Raw genomic sequence first — 23,164 nt, forward strand, 5'->3', positions numbered from 1 at the left:
TGGGCCTCCCAAAGTGCTGAGACTACAGGCGTGAGCCACCGCACGCGACCCTGAGAAGCTTTTATTTTTTAATGAGACCAAGACTCACTCTGTCACCCAGGCTGGAGTGCAGTGATGCAATCTCAGCTCACTGCAACCTCCGCCTCCCAGGTTCAAGTGATTCTCCTGCCTCAGCCTCCCAAGTATCTGGGACTACAGGCACCTGCCCCCATATCTGGCTAATTTTTGTATTTTTAGTAGAGATGGGGTTTTACCATGTTAGTGAGGCTGGTCTCGAACCCCTGGCCTCAAGTGATCCACCTGCCTCGGCCTCCCAAAGTGCTGGCATTATAGGCGTGAGCCACCACGCCCGGCCCTGAGCAGCTTTTAGAAAGTGCAGATCCCAGGCCCACCCCAAGCCTACTCAATGTGCTATGTCAAGGGCGGGGGCCAGGAAGCTGTATTTTTTCACAAGTCCCCCAGGTGAAGCTGATGCCACCAGCCTGGGGACTGGTCCTCATTACAGCACACGGCCCTCCTGGGAAATTACAGGACCCTGAGTAGGTGGCAATACACGACAGCCATTATTGCCAGCCTCCTCCGCCTCAACTGCACAGCATCAGCTTCATGACTGCGGGCCGACAGGACTGAGAGCGGGGCAGGGACCCGCCGGAAGCACTCGGGGCCTCTCTCACTGAATCACGTGCCTCCCCTTCAGGGAAAGGCTGTGTGTCACTCCGGAGGGACCCCAGACAGAGCAGGCCTCTGGGATGGAACGGACCAACTTCGGAGGAAAGGGGAGAGAGACAAAGCAGAAGCAAAGGTCACAAGGCATCGAGGGTGTGTTGCTTCCTCCTGTGGCTCCTGTGTGGCCCCAAAATGTCCCTGTAAGGAAGCTGATCCAACAGCTACTGATGAGGACTGTCTCCATGCCCCCATCAGGGTGCTTGTCCTCCACACTCCAGCCTCTCTGCTCCCATACTGCAGAAAAATTGCCAATAATTGAAATACAAGTGGCAGCCTGGTTTGGCCACTAGAGATAATGGATGAAGAAGCTGGCAGGGTCCACAGGCTGGCTTGCTAGCCAGAGGCAGTCATGGCTGGGTCCTCCGTCCTTCCTCAGTTTCCTCCTCTGGGAATAAACCAGCAAGCCAGCCAGTAGCCATGTCTGGCAGCTGAGCGAGGGGTCAGCTCACTAATAAGGCCGAGGTCAGAGGCTGGGCCTCAAATAAGCTCCGTTCCTTCACCCAGCCTGTAAGGTCACAGACAGGCCCCCACCATCCTGCCCGTTGGTCATAAAAGGAAGCAGCCAGAGTGTAGACAGATCAAAACAAATCCTACACCACTCGTGGAAACAGCCAGTCGGGTGGATGGTGATAGATGGTGGCTCAGTAGCATCTTGGATATGAAGGACACCACATCAGAAATGACCTCACAGCACCTAATCAGTTCCAGAAAAGGGCTTTTGTTCTCCTGGAGGCAAGGTGGGAGATCAAAGCATTTCTTGCTAATCATCACTTAGCATTAATTACTTGTTAGGTAACCCGACCCAGATCAAATACCACTCCCTACCTCACATCCTGAGGGCCTCAGTGAGCACCCTTGATCTTTCACCCCAACCTGCATCCAATGGGAGGAAGCTGCAACCTGGGAACCCAGAGACCCCGGGCGGCCCAGGCAGTCAGTCGTTTAGTTACTTCTTCCTTTCCTGTTAACTTTTTAACCCCACCAGCCAGGAAATGCATAAACATAGCAGGGGCCTCCCTCCCCCCTCTCCCCGCCACATATCACTGGTTCCTCACTGTGCAATGACAGAAACCTGCACATCTGGGGTCCAACGCCTTTCTTCTCCTAAGGAAGTGGCCCGAGAGGCACTGCTGCACCTCTCCGAGCTCTGTGCTTCCTCAGCTGCACTGGGGAGATAACACCCTCCATCTCCCAGCCTCATGGGAAGGGTAAAGTCAAATAGACAAACTGCATCTGGAAGCTGCTGCGTATACTGGGGAGTGCCCAGGAGTTTCAGCTGAGCTGGTGGTCATTTATTTTCAGGGCTCGGTGGTGGGCCTGGGGTATTCATTCTTCTTCTGCTTCACACCATTTTGTGGCTCTGAAGTTATTTACTTCCTTATTTTTAAAATATTTATTTATGACCAGGCATGGTGGCTCACGCCTTTAATTCCAGCACTTTGGGAGGCCGAGGTGGGCACATCACCTAAGGTCAGGAGTTCGAGATCGGCCTGGCCAACATGGTGAAACCCCGCCTCTACTAAAAATACAAAAAATTTGCCGGGCGTGGTGGTACGCGCCTGTAATCCCAGCTATTCGGGAGGCTGAGGCAAGAGCATCACTTGAACCCAGGAAGCGGAGGTGGCAGTGAGCCGAGATTGCACCACTGCACTCCAGCCTGGTGACAAGAGCAAGATTCCATCTCAAAAAAAAAAAAAAAAAGTACCCCTGAAGAAGATAATCAAAGAATTATGCAGAAGAGCACTGCTCAATAGAAATAACAGAAGGTAAGTCAGGCACTGTGGCTCACGCCTGTAATCACAACACTTTGGGAGACCGAGGCAGGCGGCTTGCTTGAGCTCAGGAGTTCAGCCTCGGCAACATGGCAAAACCTCATCTCTACCAAAAATACAAAAAACTAGCCAGGCGTGATGGCATGTGCCTGTGGTCCCAGCTACTCGGGAGGCTAAGGTGGGAGGATCGCTTGATCCAGGGAGGCAGAGGTTGCAGTGACCTATGATTGCACCACTGCACTCCAGCCTGGGCAACAGTTAAGACTCTGTCTAAATAAATAAATAAAAGAAACAGAAGGTGAGCCACATAGGTACTTTTGAGTTTTTTTGTTGCCACATTTGAAAAGGTAAAAAGAAACAATGACATTCATCGGAATAATCCATTTTGTTTCAACAATATATCAAAAATATAGTCATTTCAACTAGAGTTGCCAGATTTAGCAAATAAAACTATAGTGCATCCCCAGGCTGAAGTGCAGTGGCGCCATCTCAGCTCACTGCAACCTCCACCTCCCAGGTTCAAGCAATTCTCTTGCCTCAGCCTCCTGAGTAGCTGGGATTACAGGCGCGTGCCACCATGCCCAGTTAATTTTTGTATTTTTAGTAGAGACAGGGTTTCGCCATGTTGGCCAGGCTAGTCTCGAACTCCTGACCTCAGGTGATCTGCCCACCTTGGCCTCTCAAAGTGCTGGGATTACAGGCGAGAGCCACTGCACCAGGCCTGTAATAAGTGTTTGAAATTGACCAGACTGCCCAACATGGCAAAACTCTGTCTCTACTAAAAATACAAAAAATTAGCTGGGCATGGTGGCGGGTGCCTGTAATCCCAGCTACTCAGGAGACTGAGGCAGGAGAATCGCTTGAACTCCAGAGGCGGAGGTTGCAGTGAGCCGAGATCACGCCACTGCACTCCAGCCTGGGTGACAAGAGCAAAACTACGTCTCAAAAAAAAAAAAAGAAAAAGAAAAGTGTTTGAAATCTGTTACAGCATACTTTTTTCTTTCTTTCTCCTTTTTGTTTTGAGACAGGGTCTCATTCTGTTGCCCAGACTGAAGTGCAGTGGTGCAATCGCAGCTCACTGCAGCCTCAAGCTCCTGGGCTCAAGCAATCCTCCTGCTTAAGCCTCCCAAATAGCTGGGACTACAGGCATGCACTATCATGCCTGGCTTTTTTTTTTTTTTTTTTTTTTTTTTTGGTAGAGATGAGGTCTCATTATGTTACCCAGGTTGATCTTGAACTCCTGGGCTCAGGTGATCCTCCCCCCTCAGCTTCTGGAGTAGCTGGAACAACAGGCATAAGCCACCATGCCTGGCTTCAGTGTTTTTTACAATAGCCAAAAAAAAAAAAAAAAAACCCAAAAAAATCAGAAATTAACAAAATACTTCTTGGGGCTACTGAAGTCACAAATAATATTTAGAGTGCACTAACCTCGGGTCAGCCCTTGTCTGAAGGGTTTTGCATGCCTTATCTCATTTAGTTCTGACAACCACTGAAGAAAGTCTTGGTATAACCCATTTTTATAAACAAGGAAAGTAAGGCTCAGGACACTATGTAACTTGTCCAAGGAAGTAGTGAAGCTGCGTGGAGGCAGACGGATGGTACAGAGATGACCTGATACATATGTATCCCACCTAGGACCGCCTTTGGAAGGGTGCTCACCAAAACTGTTTTCTCTGGATGGTGGACTTTGAGGTGAGCACTGGATGAAAATTTGGCCTCTGCTGCCAAACTGACCGATCTCTGTGTACTTGGCTGTCCTAACGGGTGACTTGACCTTTTCAAGCCTCAGTTTCCTCATCTGTAAAATGACAGTCACAACTGTCTACCCCACAGAGTTGCTGAAGCGTAAATATGATAAGGGCTGTGGAGGTCCAGACAACAAACTGCTCCTACAAAGTCCTCAACAATACAGCCATTATTCCTCTTCCTCATGTCCTGGTCCTTTCCCGTTTGATTAGACATTTTTATTTTATTTTATTTTATTTTATTTTATTTTATTTTATTTTATTTTTTGAGATAGAGTCTCACTTTATAGCCCAGACTGGAGTGCAGTGGTGCAGTCTCTGATCACTGCAACCTCCACCTCCCAGGTTCAAGTGATTCTCCTGCCTCAGCCTCCCAAGTAGCTGGGACCACATGTGTGCACCACCATGCTCGCATTTTTTGTATTTTTAGTAGAGACGGGGTTTTGCCATGTTGGCCAGGCTGGTCTCGAACTCCTGACCTCAGGTGATCCACCCGCCTAGACTTCCCAAAGTGCTGAGATTATGGGCGTGAGTCACCGCGCTCGACCGATTATAGACATTTTTATGTTGAGCATCAACCAGTTTTACACACTGAGAAAAAGTTCCTTTCAAAAGAGGAGAAGACAGCCCATGAAGCAATTAAAGGAAAAGGGGAAAGGAAGGGAAGAAGCAAGGGAGTGAGGGAAGGAGAGACAGAAAATCCACCTAAGCACAGGGAAAGGCGAGGTGTCAGCACCCCCCAGTTTTCCAAGTGACCACCAGGCGGCACTGTTCGCAGTTCCCACAGCTAGGTAAAGCAACCCCCTTTTAAAAACAAAAACATGGAACAAATCACCAAAATCCTTCATCTTAACTGGGGTGCCTTCATCTCAGGAGGCCCCATAGCTACCCAAAAAGCCACGGATGTTCACCCTACAGGAGGTGGGAAGGAGGTGGGAAGCGGCCGCCCGCTGCAGGCAGGCTGCGTCTTACCTTTGGAGTCTTCTTTGGCCAAGTCACCACAGGGACCCCAGTGATGGCCAGACTAGGATCATCATCCGCGTGCTCCTTCAGGACGTTCTGTGGCCAAACAAAGCATCCATGTTAGCCCAGGGGGAAGGGGAAGTCTCTGAAGACGGCTGAACAGCAGACATAGTCCAGCAAGGATCACACTCCACAAAGTCAACGCCTGGCCACTGACTCCACCACCACCCACACATTCAATAGAAACCAAGTCACTAGGGTCCCCTGGGGCCCACGAAACATACAACGTTCCCCTCTGCCCTCTACAAAATTTTTTTAACAAAGCAAATCACATACCTCCCTGTGACTTCCATGTACGTATCACCCATGATCACAGTTATGACATCTAGCACTTGTCCAGAGCGTCGGGGACTCACACACAAACTTTTTTTTTTTTTTGAGACAGAATCTTGCTCTGTCACCCAGGCCGGAGTGCAGTGGTACAATCATAGCTCACTACATCCTTGACCACCTGGATCAAGTGATCCTCATGCCTTAGCCTCCTAAGTAGCTGAGACCACAGGCGCATGGCACCCTCCCTGGCTAAATTTTTTGTTTTTTGAGACAAAGTCTTACTCTGTCACCCAGGCTGGAGTTCAGTGGCGCAATCTGGGCTCAAGCAACTTCTGCCTCGGGTTCAAGCGATTTCCCTGCCCCAGCCTCCCGAGTAGCTGTGAATGCAGGTGTGCGCCACCACGCTGGGCTAATTTTTGTATTTTTAGTAGAGACAGGGTTTTGCCATGTTGGCCAGGCTGGTCTCCAACTCCTGTCCTCAAGTGACCCACCTGCCTTGGCCTCCCAAAGTGCTGGGATTACAGGCATGAGCCACCGCGCCCAGCCATAATTTTTAAATTTTTTTGTGCAGACAGGGTATAGGCCATGTTGCCCAAGTTTGTCTCAAACTCCTGGCCTCGAGGAATCCTCCCTCCTCAGCCTACCAAAATGCTGGGAGTACAGGGGTAAGCCACTGCGCCTCATTTAATTCCTACCAAGCACTCTGGGAGGGCTGGGCAGTGGCACTACGGATCCTCTAATGTTCACAAATTTAACTACGTACTCAGCGAAGCAAACAAAACCAACCTCCAGACCTTGATGCCTTCATAGAGCCATAACTCCGTCCTTTAGTCAGCTTGCTACATGTACCCTAACCCCGCTGTGTGACGACGTGTAAATGTTTTTTGCAACATGGGCCCTAAATACAAGAAGATGCTTGATCTGGTCTGACTGAGGATGGAGTCATGTGGCCAAATTGTGGCAGAAAAATGGGCTGCGTTGGGCGGACCGCCAGGCTGCTTGGTGATCTCCCACGAGGCACACTGTGTTCACTCTCGGTGAGCAGTTTGAAGGTTCTTCAAAGGGAATTCTCACTCTGCCAGACTTTGGCCTTGTGTGGCTGGACTTTAGAACATCATCCAGGTATAAAATGCTACCCAGCTGAATTATCTAACAGCTAACTTACAGGGGAGGTTACCGAGGCTCAGAAAGGCTCACAGAATTTTAGTGCTGCCCCAAACTATGAAGACAGACCCCCAGAACCCCACTCTCTGGCACCAGACTTTCTGCCCCAGGACCACCCACATAGGGTTTTTTTGGGCTACATCCACACATCCACAGCACCCCACAAAAAAATGTGTTTAAGCACACACAGAACTATCACTGGCCCATTCTGATCCTGGACCACGGATTGTTGAATTGTACAAAAACATTTTTTCCGGACATTTAAGAACAGAGTAAATCATACAGAAGCACTGAGCAGGAAGAGCAGAAGCGCTCAGGAGACAAATGAAGGGGAAGATCATTTTAATTCATCTTTCCTAATTCACTTCACTAGAAATGACTCCAGCTTACTTCCAGTTTACTCTGCTTATTGTCCTTTTTTTTTTTTTTGAGACAGGGTGTGACTCTGTCACCCAGGCTGGAGTGCAGGGGCACAATCTCAGCTCACCGTAGCCTCAAACTCCTGGGCTCAAGTGATCCTCCCACCTCAGCCTCCTCAGTAGCCGGGACTACAGGTGCGTACCACCAAGCCCAGCTAATTGTATTATTTGTACAGATGGGTTCTCACCATGTTGCACAGGCTGGTCTTGAATTTCTGGGCTCAAGCAAAACACCTGCCTCAGCCCCCCAAAGTGCTGGGAGTGCGGGTGTGAGCCCCCCAAAGTGCTGGGATTGTGAGTGTGAGCCTCCCAAAGTGCTGGGATTGCAGGTGTGAGCCCCCCAAAGTGCTGGGATTATAGGTGTGAGCCCCCCAAAGTGCTGGGATTGCAGGTGTGAGCCCCCCAAAGTGCTGGGATTATAGGTGTGAGCCTCCCAAAGTTCTGGGATTGCAGGTGTGAGCCACTGCAGGCCTATCATACTTTCCTGATCATAATTTGCTTGCATGATTTTTCTTTTTTTTTTTTGCATGATTTTTCAAGATGTGGCTGTTAACCTGAAGAACTTCCTCCTTAGCCCACAGGAAACAGCAAACAGCACAGTGGTCAAGAATGTTGGCTCTAGAACTGGCTCGAGGGGTTTAAATCCCAGCCCGGGCACATACAGCTTCCCCAAAGTCCCATAGTCAATGTCAATGATTTGTAAATGCTATTTATAAAGTGTCTTTATTCACTGCTGTATCCCCAAAGCCTCACATAATGACTAACCTAGAGTAAGCTTCCAATAAACAAAGTTGGGTTTTGTTTGTTTGTTTGTTTTTTGAGATGGAGTGTTACTCTGTCACCCAGGCTAGAGTGCAGTGGCACAATCTTGGTTCACTGCAACCTCTGCCTCCCAGGTTCAAGCGAGTCTCCTGCCTCAGCCTCCTGAGTAGCTAGGATTACAGGCATGTGCCACCACCCCTGGCTAATTTTTGTTATTTTTAGTAGAGACAGGGTTTCACCATGTTGGCCAGGCTGGTCTCAAACTCCTAGCCTCAAGTGATCCACCCGCCTCGGCCTCCCAAAGTGCTGGGATTACAGGCGTGAGCCACCGCACCTGTCCCCAGAGTTTTTATAAAATAAAGCCACAAATACTAAAAGAGGGACAGTCTACAAAATGCCTGAACAGATCTCCTCAAAACTGTCAAGGTCATCAAAACAAGGAAAGTCTAAGAAACTATGGCAGCTAAGAGAAGACTGATGAGACTAAATGTAATATTGTACCTTGGGTGGGATCCTAAAACAGAAAAAAAAGTAAAAATAGTTTAACTCTGGCCAGGTGCGGTGGCTCACGCCTGTAATCCCAGCACTTTGGGAGGCCAAGGCGGGTGGATCACTTGAGGCCAGGAGTTAGACCATCCTGATCAACATGGAGAAACCCCATCACTACTAAAACTACAAAAATTAGCCAGATGTGGTGGTGTGTGCCTGTGGTCCCAGCTACCTGGGAAGCTGAGGTAGGAGGATCACTTGAACCCAGCAGGCAGAGGTTGTAGTGGGCCGAGACCGTGCCACTGCACTCCAGTCTGAGAAACAGAGTGAGACTTTGTCTCAAAATAAATAAATAAATAAATAAAGTTTTTCCCTCTTTCTAAAAAATCATTAAGAACAAATGAGCTTTCCAGAAATACACTCAGGTTTAGCCAGAGACTTCCCATTCCCTCCTGCATGTGGGCCCCAAATGGCTGGGGGAGAAGACCGTCACTTCCACAGGACATTTCAGCCACTTAGTCCAATCCCAAACTTTAGGATTGGGTAACAAATTCAATATGTAACCGGACTGGAACAATAGGGAATGGTGAGGCCTGTGACAAACTGGAGAACACATGGCCCATTTAAAAAGGGGCAAGGCTACCCAACTTCAGCTTACCCCCTATGGGGATGAAAAGCCCACCAGATCTTTAATTTTTCAGAAGAAATCAAAGATGCAGAGTTTTATTTGAAATCTCTGCATTTTTAAATGTTAGCAACTAACTAAAACTTGAGTGAAACATCTGTGTGCTGGTTTGGCCCATGGGCCACCAATTTGCAAACATGGCTCTGCATATGACTGAAAGTAATGCCCCCCGCCCCCCGCCCTTTGTTTTCTTTGAGTTTCCTTCTTAAATGTCTTACGATTTCTTGTCATTTCAATATCAGATTGGAGTCTAACTCACAAGCATTGAGGGAGAGGCCTCTTTAGAGGGATATTTAGTTACAAAAAGTTATTACTGCAGTTCTAAGTACTAGACATAATTAACAAATTAATAATAATAAATAATACATTTTTAAAGACTCTTTTAAAAAAACAGAGAGTTGCCCAGGCTTGAGTGCTGCAGTGTGATCACAGTTCACCACAGCCTCAAACTCCTGGGCTCAAGCAATTCTCCCATCTCAGCCTCCCAAGTAACTGGGAAAAGAATGCACCACCACGACCGACTAATTTTTTAATTTTTTAGTAGAGACAGGTTCTTGCTATGTTGCCCAGGTTGGTCTCAAATTCCTACGGTCAACTGATCCTCTGGCCTCCTAAAGTGTTGGGATTACAGGTGTGAGCCACCATATCCAGTCAATAAATTTTTTTTTTTTTTTTTTTTTTGAGACGGAATCTTGCTCTGTTGCCCGGGCTAGAGTGCAGTGGCGCGATCTTAGCTCACTGCAGCCTCTACCTCCCCAGTTCCACCGACTCCCTGCCTCAGCCTCCTGGGAAACTGGGATTACAGGCACACACCACCACGCCCAGCTAATTTTTGTACTTTTTTTTTTTTTTTTTAGTAGAGACAGGTTTCACCATGTTGGCCAGGCTGGTCTTGAACTGCTGACCTCAGGCGATCCACCCACCTCGGCCTCCCAAAGTGCTGGGATTATAGGCGTGAGCCACCACACCCAGCCAATAATTTTTTTAATTACAATTGTTCTTGGTAAGCCTGGGCAACACAGCGAGATCTCATCTCTACAAAAAAAGTTTAAAAATTAGCTGGGCATGGTGGTGTGTGCCTGTAGTCCTAGCTTCTTGGGGAGATTGAGGTGGGAGGATTGCTTGAGCCCAGGAGTTCAAGGCTGCAGTGAGCTATGATCACACAACTACACTCCAACCTGGGCAAAAGTGGGAGACTCTGTCTCTAAATAATAATAATGGCCAGGTGCGGTGGCTCACGCCTGTAATTCCAGCACTTTGAGAGGCCAAGGTGGACAAATCACCTGAGGTCAGGAGTTCAAGACCAGCCTGTCCAACATAGTGAAACCCCATCTCTATTAAAACTACAAAAAAATTAGCCAGGCGTGGTGGCACACGTCTGTGGTCTCAGCTGCTCGGGAGACTGAGGCAGGAGAATCACTTGAACCCGGGAGGCAGAGGTTACAGTGAGCCAAGATCGCACCACTGCACTCTAGCCTGGGTGACAGAATGAGACTCTAACTCAAAAAAAATAATTATTTAATAATAATTAAAAATAAAAAGAATTTTCCCCAAGTGCCATGAGCCCAGGATCTCACACTCATACCTCCCGTTTCCCTCTGTGTGTGGCCCCCTGCGGCCACCAGGGGGCGCCCTGGGCTCTGTCCCTCAGGGAAGAATTTTCATTTGTGTATGACAGGCTCCGGGAAAAGAAGATTATTCTAATTGGAGATTTCATCTCTGAGAAATAGGTTGTGCTGGAGGGAATCATGTCACTGGCTTCCCTAGGCCCTGCTTGAATTTATACACTCCCTGGGGCTCTCGGCAGCACAGATATAAGGAAGGCTGGGTGCCCTCACCAGCTCAGCCCCCTAAGGGTTACACCTTACACGCCCGTCCCCTCGGAAAGTCCAGGGCAGGTTTTCGAAGAGAAAGATCCAGCCGTAGGACCCTTTCTGCGGGAAACTGCCCCGTACTGGACCTGACGAGATAACCACAGACAAGGGATGGCTGGGCCTGGGCAGCCCTTTATGCCAACTTCTCTCAAAGAGATAATTAGTTAACAATGGATTCGGGTCCCACTGCTTCCTAGGCTGGGGCTTTAATAATCAGAAACTCCCTCCATGCCATGACTAAAAATATACCACTGTGAAAACAAGGCAGGCATCAGGGAAGAATCGCCATCCACGGGCCGGCAAAGGGAGGCGCGGCTTGGGGAACTCCTGCTCTAGGGAACCAGCACCCTCCGGGGTGCCCCCTTCTACGGGGAAAGAGACCCGCCAGGCATCAACGCACCTGGGGTCTCTCAAGTACCCTCCCTCCATCCCAGCCCCACCGTCTGTGAAAACCCATCTGAAGTAGCTTGAATTGTGTCCCAAAAAATATGTGTTCAGGCCGGGCACAGTGGCTCCCGCCTGTAATCCCAGCACTTTGGGAGGCCGAGGTGGGCGGATCACTTGAGGCAAAGAGTTCGAGACCAGCCTGGCCAACATGGTGAGACCCTGTCTCTACTGAAAACACAAAAATTAGCCAGGCATGGTGGCACATGCCCATAGTCCCAGCTACTCAGGAGGATGAGGCAGGAGAACCCAGGAGGGGGGGGTTGTGGTGAGGCTAGATCACACCATTGAACTCCAGCCTGGGCAACAGAGCAAGATTCCGTCTCAAAAAAAAATTTTTTTTCAAGGTGAAATAATCCTGAATTTAGGGTAGACCCTAAACCCAATGTCAAGTGTCTTTATAATAAGAGAGATTTGGACAGAGACACAAAGAAGAAATCTACAAGAAAATGAAGGCAGTTGGGTGTGGTGGCACACGCCTGCAATCCCAGCTACTTGGGAGGCTGAGGCACGAGAATTGCTTGAACCCGGGAGGCAGATGTTGCAGCAAGCCAAGATCACGTCACTGCACTCCATCCAGCCTGTGCCACAGAGCAAGACTCTGTCTTCAAAAAAATAAATAAAATAAATACAAAGACCAAAAAAAAAGAAAAAAGAAAAGAAAATGAAGGCAGAGACTGGAATGATGCAGCCACATCCAGGGAATACCAAGAGCTGCCAGAAACCAGAGGAGGCCCGGAAGGATTCTCTTCTAGAGACTTTGGAGCGAGCACAGCCCCGCTGACTCTTTTATTTCTGACTTCTGGCCCCCCAGGACTATTAAATAACATACTTGGTATTTTTTGTTGTTGTTTTTTGTTTGTTTGTTTTTTGAGACAGAGTCTTGCTCTGTCGCCCAGGCTGGAGTGCAGTGGCACAACCTCAGCTCACTGCAACCTCCGCCTCCTGGGTTCAAGCGATTCTCCTGCCTCAGCCTCCAGAGTAGCTGTGATTACAGGCATGCACCACCATGCCCTGCTAATTTTTTTGTATTTTTAGTAGAGATGGGGTTTCACTATGTTGGCCAGGCTGGTCTCGAACTCCTGACCTCATGATCCGCCCGCCTCGGCCTCCCAAAGTGCTGAGATTATAGGCGTGAGCCACCGTGCCTAGCTGAGAGTGTGATGATTTTAAAAAGCCAACTGCGCTGGTGATCTGGGCTTTACACCTCACTGTTCTACATGTCAGTAAGACCCAGGAGAGGCCGCCTCAATGAACAGGTGTGTTCCAGGGTCGGGAATTGACGACCTCAAGAGAAAAAAGCTGTGAACACCTTCCACAGTCATGGGTTTCACAGGCTCGCACATTTGACCCTGCACTGGCCTGTTTTCATTCTATGGTGTCTGAAATTTTTGGCTCTAGTTTGCTGAGCTATTAAAGGCCATGTGCTAAAGTGTCACCTCACGGAGTCCTCATGACCATGATGCTGTATTCCAAGTGCTCCATTTTACTGCATTCCTCAAGAGCATTCGGCTGGTTTACAGATGGCACAGGGATTCGGTCTAATGCAGAACTTTTGGTCTTCAAAGAACACCTGGCCACACAGTGGTTCACACCTGTAATCCCAGCACTTTGGGAGGCCGAGATAGGCAGATTGCTTGAGGCCAGGAGTTTGAGACCAGCCTGGCCAACATGGCGAAACCCCACCTCTACTAAAATACAAGAATTAGCTGGGCATGGTGGCGCATGCCTGTAATCCCAGCTACTCGGGAGGCTGAGGCAGGAGAATCACTTGAACCCAGGAGGCGGAGGTTGCAATGAGCCAAGATCACACCACTGCAGTCCAGCCTGGGCGACAGAGAGAGACTCAGACTCAAAAAAAAAGGTATCACCTGGCTGGATGAGGTGGTTCACACCTGTAATCCCAGCACTTTGAGAGGCTGAGGTAGATGGATTGCTTGAGCCAAGGAGTTCGAGACCAGCCTGGGCAACAGAGCGAGACCCCCATCTCTACCAAAAAAAAAAAAAACAAACTTAAATGAACTGAGCATGGTATCGCATGCCTGTAGCCCCAGCTACCTCGATCACCTGAGCTAGGAGGTCGAGGCTATGGAGAGCTGTTATTGTGCCACTGCTCTCCAGCCTCGGTGACAGAGCAAAAGACTCCGTCTTGGTAAAAAAAATAAAAATTTTTTTTTAAAAAAGGAAATCGGGTTTTTTTGTGGGGTTTTTTTTTTTTGAGACAGAGTTTTGCTCTTGTCACCCAGGCTAGGGTGCAATGGCGCAATCTCAGCTCACTGCAACCTCCACCTCCCAGGTTCAAGTGATTCTCCTGCCTCAGTCTCTCTAGTAGCTGGGCCTACAGGTGTGCGCCATCACACCCAACTAATTTTTGTATTTTTAGTAGAGATGGGGTTTTGCCATGTTTGCCAAGCTAGTCTCGAACTTCTGATCTCAGGTGATCCACCTGCCTTGGCCTCCCAAAGTGCTAGGATTACAGGCGTGAGTCACTGCGCCCGGGCTGTGGTGTTTTGTTTTTTTTTTTCTTTTTTGAGACAGGGTCTCACTCTGTCACCAAGGCTGGAGTACAGTGGTGCCATCACAGCTCTCTGCAGCCTCAAACTCCTAGGCTCAGTAAATCCTCCTGCATCAGCCTTTCAAGTAGCTGGGACTACAGGCGCATGCCACTACTCCTGGCTAATTTTTTGTTCCTTTTGTTTTGCTTTGTTTTTGTAGACTGGGGTCTCACTATGTTGCCCAGGGTGGTCTCAAACTCCTGAGCTCCAGCCACCCTCCCACTTTGGCCTCCCAAAGGGCTGGGATTACAGGTGTGAGTCACTGTGCACAGCCTAAACAGCAATCTTTAACCTGGAGGGGGGATGAGGGGGCTGCTGAGAGGTGAGAAGGGGGAAGGAAAGAGAAAGGGCAGGGGAAGTGTGGGTAGCTGGCCAATGCCAGCCTGGCTCACCTTTAGCTGCAACCTATGTTCATGGCTTCCTTGTTCCTTAAAGTAATTCAGTGACACAGGTCCCTGCTGTTATGCCCATATCACAGTGAGGACACTGCAGTTTCACCCAAGGGTAAGTGCTTCAGAATGGCCATAAGAATCCCAGAATCTGGTCCCCAGAAGGACAAAGCACATCCTCATTTTCCATACAGGTGGACAGAAAGGCGGACTGGCTTGCCCAAGGCCACACAGCGAGTAGCTAAGAGCAGAAACCAAACTTGAACTCCAGGGTCTCCTGTGTCCTGAGTTCTTGTCCTTCCCATCTCATACAGGCCAATATCTTGGCACTTCCATCACAGTAAGTGTCTATATTTATCATTTATGTTGAGAGAGGGTCTCTGTCTGATGCAATCACAATTCACTGTAGCCTCCACCTCCTGGGCTCAAATGATCCTCCTGCCTCAGCCCTCTAACGCTGTACAGTCTCCCAGGTAGAGGTGCACGCCACTATACCTGGCTAATTTTTTATTTTTTATAGACATAGGATCTTGCTATGTTGCCAAAGTCAGTCTCAAACTCCTGGGCTCAAGCAGTCCTCCTGCCTCGGTCTCCCAAAGTGCTGGCATTACAGGCATAAGCAACATAGCAAGACGTAGTCTCTACAAATAATGAAAATATTAGCTGGGAGTAGTGGCATATGCGTGTAGTCCCAGCTACTTGGGAGGCTGAGATGGGAGGATTGCTTGAGCCTGGGGGGTTGAGGCTGCAGTGAGCTATGATTGTGCCACTGTACTCCAGGCTGGGTGACAGAGTGAGACCCCCATCTCAAAAAAAAACCAAAACCTACATTACAATGAAATATCTAGAATAAGTAAATCCACGGGACAGAAAGCAGATTTGCAGTGAAGAGGGTATGGGACGTGGCAGCTCTTAGGTACGGGATTGTCCGCAGTGATAAAAAGGTTCTGGAATAAGATAGTGGTGGTGGTTGCACACGATTGTGAATTGTTGGCCGGGGCGGTGGCTCATGCCTGTAATCCCAGCACTTCAGGAGGCCAAGCCAAGATTACCTGAGGCCAAGAGTTGAAGAAAAGCCTGGCCAGTGTGATGAAACCCCATCTCTACTTAAAATATAAAAATTAGCCACCGGGCGCGGTGGCTCACGCCTGTAATCCCAGCACTATGGGAGGCCGAGGCGGGCGGTTCACGAGGTCAGGAGATCGAGACCATCCTGGCTAACACGGTGAAACCCCATCTCTACTAAAAATACAAAAAAATTATCTGGGCGTTGTGGCAGGCGCCTGTAGTCCCACCTACTCGGGAGGCTGAGGCAGGAGAATGGCGTGAACCCAGGAGGCAGAGCTTGCAGTGAGCCAAGATCACGCCACTGCACTCCAGCCTGGGTGACAGAGCAAGACTCTGTCTCAAAAAAAAAAAAAAAAAAATCAGCCAGGTGTGGTGGCACATGCCTGTAATTCCAGCTACTCGGGAGGCTGAGGCACGAAAATCACTTGAACCCAGGAGGCAGAGGTTGCAGTAAGCTGAGATCACATCACTGCACTCCAGCCTGGGCAACAGAGTGAGATTGCATCTCAAAAAAAAAAAAAAAAAATTGTGACTGTACCTAATGCCACTGACTTGGACACCTTAACCTGGTTAAAATGGTAAATTGTGTTACGTGTGTCTTACCACAATTAAAAAAATACATCACACGAGGCTGTCCAACCACCTGAGCCCAGGGGCTCAAGATGAGCCTGGGCAACATAGCGAGACCTCTGTCTCTACAAAAAAGCTGTGATCATGCCACTGCACTCTAGCCTTGGTGAGAGTAAGACTCTGTCTCAAAATTTAAAAACAACAACAAAATCATACAAATGAAAGAACAAATGGGTTTTTAGTATAAGCCAAAACCTAGCCATCTAGGGACTGAGTTGAATTGGGGGCTGTCTCCAATCACCAGGGCACTAGTTACCCTGAGCCACCACAAGCAGCAGCCTCTGAGGTCCCGGGAGAGAGCCCATCTTTCTGGAACACAAGCCACAGATCCTAGCAGGTCAGTCATCAACGGGAAACCACCACAGCCCAGAAACACGAATCCCTCAATGGCAGTGGGGGAACTGGGCATCGGCTACGAATTGTCTCAGACCCATATTCCTGAGCTGTTTTTTATTTCTTGGCCAAAGCAAAAGAATCCTCAACAACAGAAAAGAGAGAACAAGGCGACGGAGCGTACATTTGGGAAGAACAGGCCGCCCACCCTCTGTGGCAGCACTCCCACCCTGAAAGTCAGTCCTGGGTTCAAAATCGTTTTTTTGTTTTTTTTTTATTTTTTTGAGACAGGGTCTTGTTCTGTCTCCCAGGCTGGAGTGCAGTGGCGCACTCATAGTTCACTGTAGCCTAGAACTCCTGGGCTCAAGTGATCCTCCTGCCTCAGCCCCTTGAGCAGCTGGGGCTACAGGCGCGCGCCACCACACCTGGCTAATTTTTGTTTTTGTACAGACGGGGTCTTACTATGTTGCCCAGGCTGGTCTCAAACTCCTGGGCTCGTGTGATCGGCCTTCCAAAATGTTAGGATTACAGGTGTGAGCCACTGCACCAGGCCTCAAAATCTTTTCTGGGTCTCCAGGGAGAGTGAGGGGCTAATGCCTGTCAGACTAATCAGAAACTCTCCTGTTCTGGAAGAGGTGATGGCACCCACGTCCCCCAGGCAAGCATCTGGCCACACAAAATTTAGACACACTAGCAGCGGTCCCAATTTTCATGGAACCCTCAGGAGGCCTGTCCACCTAATTTACAAGCTCTTCAGCCTGAAAAGAGCCTCATTAGACAAGGCTAAACTAAATATCTCTAAAGACAGGTAAGTTCTGGGGAGGCCGAGGCAGGCGGATCACAAGGTCAGGGGATCAAGACCATCCTGGCCAACACAGTGAAACCCCATCTCTACTAAAAAAGATACAAAAGACCAGGCACGGTGGCTCACACCTGTAATCCCAGCACTTTGGGAGGCCGAGGCGGGCGGATCACTTTGGGAGGCCGAGGCGGGCAGATGAGGTAGGGAGTTCAAGACCAGCCTGACCAACATGAAGAAACCCCATCTCTACTAAAAATACAAAATAGCCGGGTGTGCTGGCGCATGCCTGTAATCCCAGCTACTAGGGAGGCTGAGGCTGGAGAATGACTTGAACCCCGGAGGTGGAGGTTGTAGTGAGCCGAGATCGTGCCATTGCACTCCAGCCTGGGCAGCAAGAGTGAAACTCTGTCTCAAAAAAAAAAAATTAGCCCGGCGAGGTGGCGGGCACCTGTAGTCCCAGCTACTCAGGAGGCTGAGGCAGGAGAATGGCGTGAACCCGGGAGGTGGAGCTTGCAGTAAGCCGAGATCACGCCACTGCACTCCAGCCTGGGCGACAGAGCGAGACTCTGTCTCAAGAAAAAAAAAAAAAAAGACAGGTAAGTTCAATAAATAAGCTAAGTGACTAGGTTATACAAAAAAGACAGCGTGGGCAACATGGGAGACCCCATCTCTACAAAAATTACAAAAAAATTAGCCAGGGGTTGTGGCATGCCTATGGTCCCAGCTACTTGGGAGGCAGGGGTAGGACAATCACTTGAACCCGGGAGGCAGAGGTTGCAGTGAACCAAGATCATGTCACTGCACTTCAGCCTGGGCGACAGAGCAAGACTTCATCTCAAAAAAAAAAAAAAGTACTCCGAAGGGTTGTTGGAAGGTTTCAATGTGTTTATACAAGGAAAACACCCCCAATAGCACCAAGTCATTGAGATGCCTCATTTCATATTATCACGAGCTGCCTGTGATTCCCCTGTGGGGAAGGAGGAAGTCTGGACTGCTTGCACTTTTTCTAACCCCTACCCCAGGCCTCCTCTACATCATCAAAGGGTCTAAGGTAAGTCCAGCCTCAGGCCAATCAGGTAGGTAGAGGCGAGGGATAGGAGGAGCCAAGTTTCATCCCTAGGAGGACATCTGTTCCCAGAACCAGCGACACCACACAGAAATAGATCACAGACACAAAGATGCTTTTAAAGGCAAAAATAGGCTAGGCCAGGCACAGTGGCTCATGCCTGTAATCCCAGCACCTTGGGAAGCTGAGGTGGGAGGATCGCTTGAGCTCAGTAGTTTGAGACCAGCCTGGGCAATGTGGTGAGACCCCATCTCTACAAAAAAATTAAAAATTAGCTGAGCATGGTGGCATGCACCTGTAGTCCCAGCTACTTGGGAGGCTGAGGCAGGAGGATCACTTGAGCCTGGGAGGTTGAGGCTGCAGCGAGCCAAGCTCGCACCACTGCATTCCAACCTGTGCAACAGAGTAACACCCTGTCTGTCTCAACGGTAAAAAAATAAAAATAAAAAAATAAAGTAAAAAAGACTTTCCAAAAGCATGGAAAGACATTTCTTCTTCAGATTAGTATGGCTGTTTTGGGTTTTTTTTCAGACAGGGTCTTGCTCTGTTGCCCAGGCTGGAGTGCAGTGGCGAGACCATGGCTCCCTACAGCAGTGACCTTCTGGGATCAAGCAATCCTCTCTCCTCAGCCTCCAGAGTAGCTGGGACTACAGGCAGAGGCCACTATGCCTTGCTAAATTTTTTATTTTTTGTAGAGATGGGGTCTCCCTATGTTGGCCAGGCTGGGCTCAAACTCCTGGCCTCAAATGATCCATCTGCCTCAGCTTCCCAAAGTGCTGGGATTAAGGCCTGAGCCACCGTGCCTGGCCCGCACCCAGTGGATCTTAATATATCTTTATCCCAGGCCCAACACAAGGTTTCCTAAGTAAATACAATGAACAAATGAACTACCAATCCTGAGTACTTTACAGCCACCGAAGAAGAAACTTAAATTCAGTTTCCAACCCCAGGAGGCAGCTAGCTGGCTTCCCTTGGGCATCAGACATTGGAGAAGGACACCCAGACGCCTCGGAGGCCTCAACCAAAAAGCCTTACTAATGCCGAGACAAGAGGCAGTTCCACACAGCGGGAGACACACAGAAGCTCTGCAGTCACCCCCGGGTCCTCATCCCAGCTCCACCATCCGCTTACTGTGTGACCTCAGGCATGCCCCATACCCTCTCTGAGCCTACTTCCTCATCCATTACATGCACGTCATAATGAAGACTTCCAAACTGCACGCAGCTACATAGTGCCCGCATCAGCTGGCCGTGTCAAGGGCTGTGGGGATGTACAACCTGCTCATGTGAAACTGATTCGTGCTCCAACATGCTGGCCCAGGACAGCGAGGCTTCCTGACAAGGCTGGAGGGGTTCGTCTCACGAGGCCAGTGACAGCAACTGCTGCACATGACACACCTGCTGGTGGGGACTCAGGTTTCCAATAAGTGCCGAGAAGAAAACTCATCAGCCACAGAGTGAGGTTCCAAAAGGGGGTCCTCTACAGCTCTTTTGTTTTTTTGAGACAGAGTCTCGCTCTGTTGCCCAGGCTGGAGTGCAGTGGTGCAATCTCAGCTCACTGCAACCTCCACCTCCCAGGTTCGAGCAATTCTTCTGCCTCAGCCTCCCAAGTAGCTGGGACTACAGGCGTACGCCACCAGGCATGGCTAATTTTCCTTTTTTTTTTTTTTTTTTTTTAGTAGAGATGGGGTTTCACCATGTTAGCCAGGCTGGTCTTGAACTCATGACTTCAAGTGATCTGCCCACCTCAGCCTCCCAGTGTTAGGATTACAGGTGTGAGCCACCCCGCCCACCCTCTGCAGCTCTTAATGGTGGCCTCTGCTTGGACACCCTACATAGGCTTTTGTGGACTGAGACCCCAGAAGCCCCCTCGCAGCGCCCACCCGAATGCTCAGAGCAATCTGCACAGAGCCATCGTGAGCTGAGCTGCACCTGTCACACTGAACGGGACCTGCCCGGCCCTCCTCGGCCGCCCAGCCCCAGACGCCACTCCTGCCCACCTTCACACCCTCCAGGAGTGCCTGGGGGTCCTCGATGCCCTCGGGGACACACTTCTTGTTCTCCGGGAGGGATTCCAGTTTCTCCACCAGAGCTTTCAGGCCCTTCAGTTCAAACTCGGTGAGATGGGTCCATTTGGCAGAGACCTCCGTGGCGGGAGAGCCGGTGGGGGTCTTGGGGTAGTCTACGGCCAATGTGGTGGACTTCACACTCTCCTCCGACTCGTTAGACAAAGTCCTTTTGAGGAATCGCAGGGCAGGTGCTTTGGGCTTCTTCCCGAGGGCCTCCTGGTCCTCGGAGGGCGTGCTGGTGGGTGAAGTGGAGCCATCGGCGGGCGGTTTGGGTGCCCTGTCCCTGCCCTCGCCCTCCTCGTCCTTCTCCTCCTCCTCCTGAGGCTGCTGATCACAGGCCTCCTCCTCCATCTCCAGCCAGGAATCCGAAGAGAAGCCGTCTATGCTGGGCTTCCTCGGGGCATCTGTGGGGGCAGGGTCACAAGAAAGACCGAGATGACACCTAACTCCCCGCCAAGGTCTTTGGAACCTCCACTCACCAAAAGTCCCCTTTACTCCAGAGATCCAGCTTCTCTAACAATCCTAATGGTCAGTGCCTCCAGCCTCTGGAAAGGCCGTGGGGGACGCAGGTTCAGATCCCCACCCTGCTGCTTCCCGGCTGTGTGCACCCACATGGGTTGCCCCACCTCTCTGAACACTGGCACTTTATTTATTTATATAAAGACAGTCTTGCTCAGTTGCCGAGGCTGGTCTGTAGTGAGACAATCTCAGCTCGCTGCAACCTCCGCCTCCCGGGTTCAAGTGATCCTCCTGCTGGTGCACCCACCACACTCAGCTAGTTTTTTTTTTAAGCTTTTTTTGTAGAGATGAGGTCTCATTATATTGCCCAGGCTGGTATCTGGCACTTTACTTTTTAATGTCTAAAAATAAGTCGAGGCTGGGTGCAGTGGCTCACGCCTATAATCCCTACACTTTGAGGGGCCTAGGCAAGTGGATTGCTTGAGCCCAGGAGTTTGAGACCAGACTGAGAAACACAGTGAAACCCCATCTCTACAAAAAATACACAAATTAGCTGGGTGTGATGATGTGCACCTGTAGTCCCAGCTACTTGGGAGGCTCAGATGGGAGGATCACTTGAGCCTGGGAGGTGGAGGCTGCAGTAAGCCATGAATGCACCACTGCACTCCAACCTGGGCAACAGAGCAAGGCCCTGTCTCAAAAAAAAATAATAATAATAATACTAAAATAAAATAAAAATAAGTCTAAGAGAGCATCTATTATATGATTCAACTCAGTGAAATGTCCCAGGCAGGGGACATCTATAGGGACAGAAAGTAGATGAGTAGTTGCCTAGGGCTGGGGAAAGGGCAGGGTGGGGAGATGAGACAACAGCTGAAGGGTATGAGTTTCTTTCTTTTCTTTTCTCTTTTCTCTTTTTTTTTTTGAGACAGAGTCTCGCTCTGTCGCCCAGGCTGGAGTGCATTGGAGTCATCTCAGCTCACTGCAACCTCCATCTCCTGGGTTCAAGGGATTCTCCTGCCTCAGCCTCCCGAGTAGCTGAGATTACAGGTGCACCACCACACCCAGCTAATTTTTGTGTTTTTTAGTAGAGACAGGGTTTTACCTTGTTGGTCAGGTTGGTCTCGAACTCCTAACCTCAGGGATCCACCCGCCTCGGCCTCCCAAAATGCTAGGAATGTTTTTTTTTTGTTTGTTTGTTTGTTTTTTTTTTGAGACAGAGTCTCACTTTGTTGGCCAGACTGGAGTGCAATGGCGCGATCTCGGCACACTGCAACCTCCGCCTCCCAGGTTCAAGCGAGTCTCCTGCCTCAGCCTCCCGAGTACCTGGGATTACAGGCATGTGCCACCACACTGGACTAATTTCATATTTTTAGTAGAGACGAGGTGTCACCATGTTGGCCAGGCTGATCTCGAACTCCTGACCTCAAGTGATCCACACGCCTCAGCCTCCCAAAATGCTGGGATTACAGGCGTGAGCCATCGTGCCCGGTGGTGCTAGGATTACAGGCATGAGCCACTGTGCCCGGCCCCGGGTTTCTTTTTGCAGTGACAAAAATGTGAAATTGACTGCAGCAGTGGCTGCATGTATCTGTGAATAGACTAAAAACCACTGGATTCTACACCCTAAATGGTGAATTGTGTGATACGGGAACTATATCCTAATAGGGCTGCTTAAAAAATATAAGGCAAAGGAAACACCCTCAGAAGGCCGTGGTGCAGAGTACACAGGTATCCCTGGGCACAGGCACTGGCACTGGCACACAGCAGCTCTGGATGGAGGGGGTGTCTCCCTCACGTTGCCCCTTCTCATTGGCAGATGGACTGGGAGAGCCAGAGGGAAAACAGTGGCAGGAAAACGTAAGGAAGATGTGGGTACTGATTACCCAAGCACCACCTCGAGATTTCCTCCTGTGCCTGCGAATGGAATATTCTTCTTCTGCCCTAAATGTCCAAGTGAGAGAACCAACCCTCGGCCTTCTGGCCTGGGGACTGCAGACACTCAGAAAGCCTCTCACTCTCCCCAGCCTCTGTCCCCGGGGGATCGTGGAGTTACTGTGATCATAGCGGCTCTCACGCTATTTCAGGATCATTTCCCTTCTCTCCTACCAGGCTGGGAGCTCCAGAAGGGCAGGTTGTAGGGTTTCGGGACTTTCCAACCCCCCCGAATATCACATCATCAGGCGGGAATGAGGCTCGCGACAGACCTCACAGGCAAAGACTTCCCAGTGAAGGCCCCAGCAGAAACAGTGGTTCCCCATCATACGCCCAGCCTGGAACCTCTGAACGTCATTAAGGATGGGGCACAAGGGAAGGGATGGAAGAGGCTTACTGTAAAGGGGAAATAAAAAAAGAATCTAAAAATCCTAGAAGCTGCAGGAAAAATTATGCAGACCCTCAAGGAGACAGACCAGTTTC

At 49.7% G+C, this 23,164-nt stretch overlaps 1 protein-coding gene across 32 annotated transcripts in view; it reads right to left on the reverse strand.

Moving 5' to 3' along the window:
* Positions 1 to 23,164, reverse strand: part of KDM2B (lysine demethylase 2B) — a 154,654-nt gene that overhangs the window by 60,399 nt on the left and 71,091 nt on the right. For all 32 annotated transcript variants that reach the window (XM_063785131.1, XM_063785139.1, XM_063785138.1 and 29 more), the window contains 2 exons: positions 20,219 to 20,691; positions 5,216 to 5,302 (listed from right to left, as the gene is read on the reverse strand). In XM_063785131.1, coding sequence (XP_063641201.1) covers positions 5,216 to 5,302; positions 20,219 to 20,691 — 560 coding nt within the window. The remainder of the gene's footprint in view (positions 1 to 5,215; positions 5,303 to 20,218; positions 20,692 to 23,164) is intronic.

Source organism: Pan troglodytes, chromosome 10 (genome assembly GCF_028858775.2).
Source record: "Pan troglodytes isolate AG18354 chromosome 10, NHGRI_mPanTro3-v2.0_pri, whole genome shotgun sequence".
Classification (NCBI taxonomy): Eukaryota; Metazoa; Chordata; class Mammalia; order Primates; family Hominidae; genus Pan; species Pan troglodytes.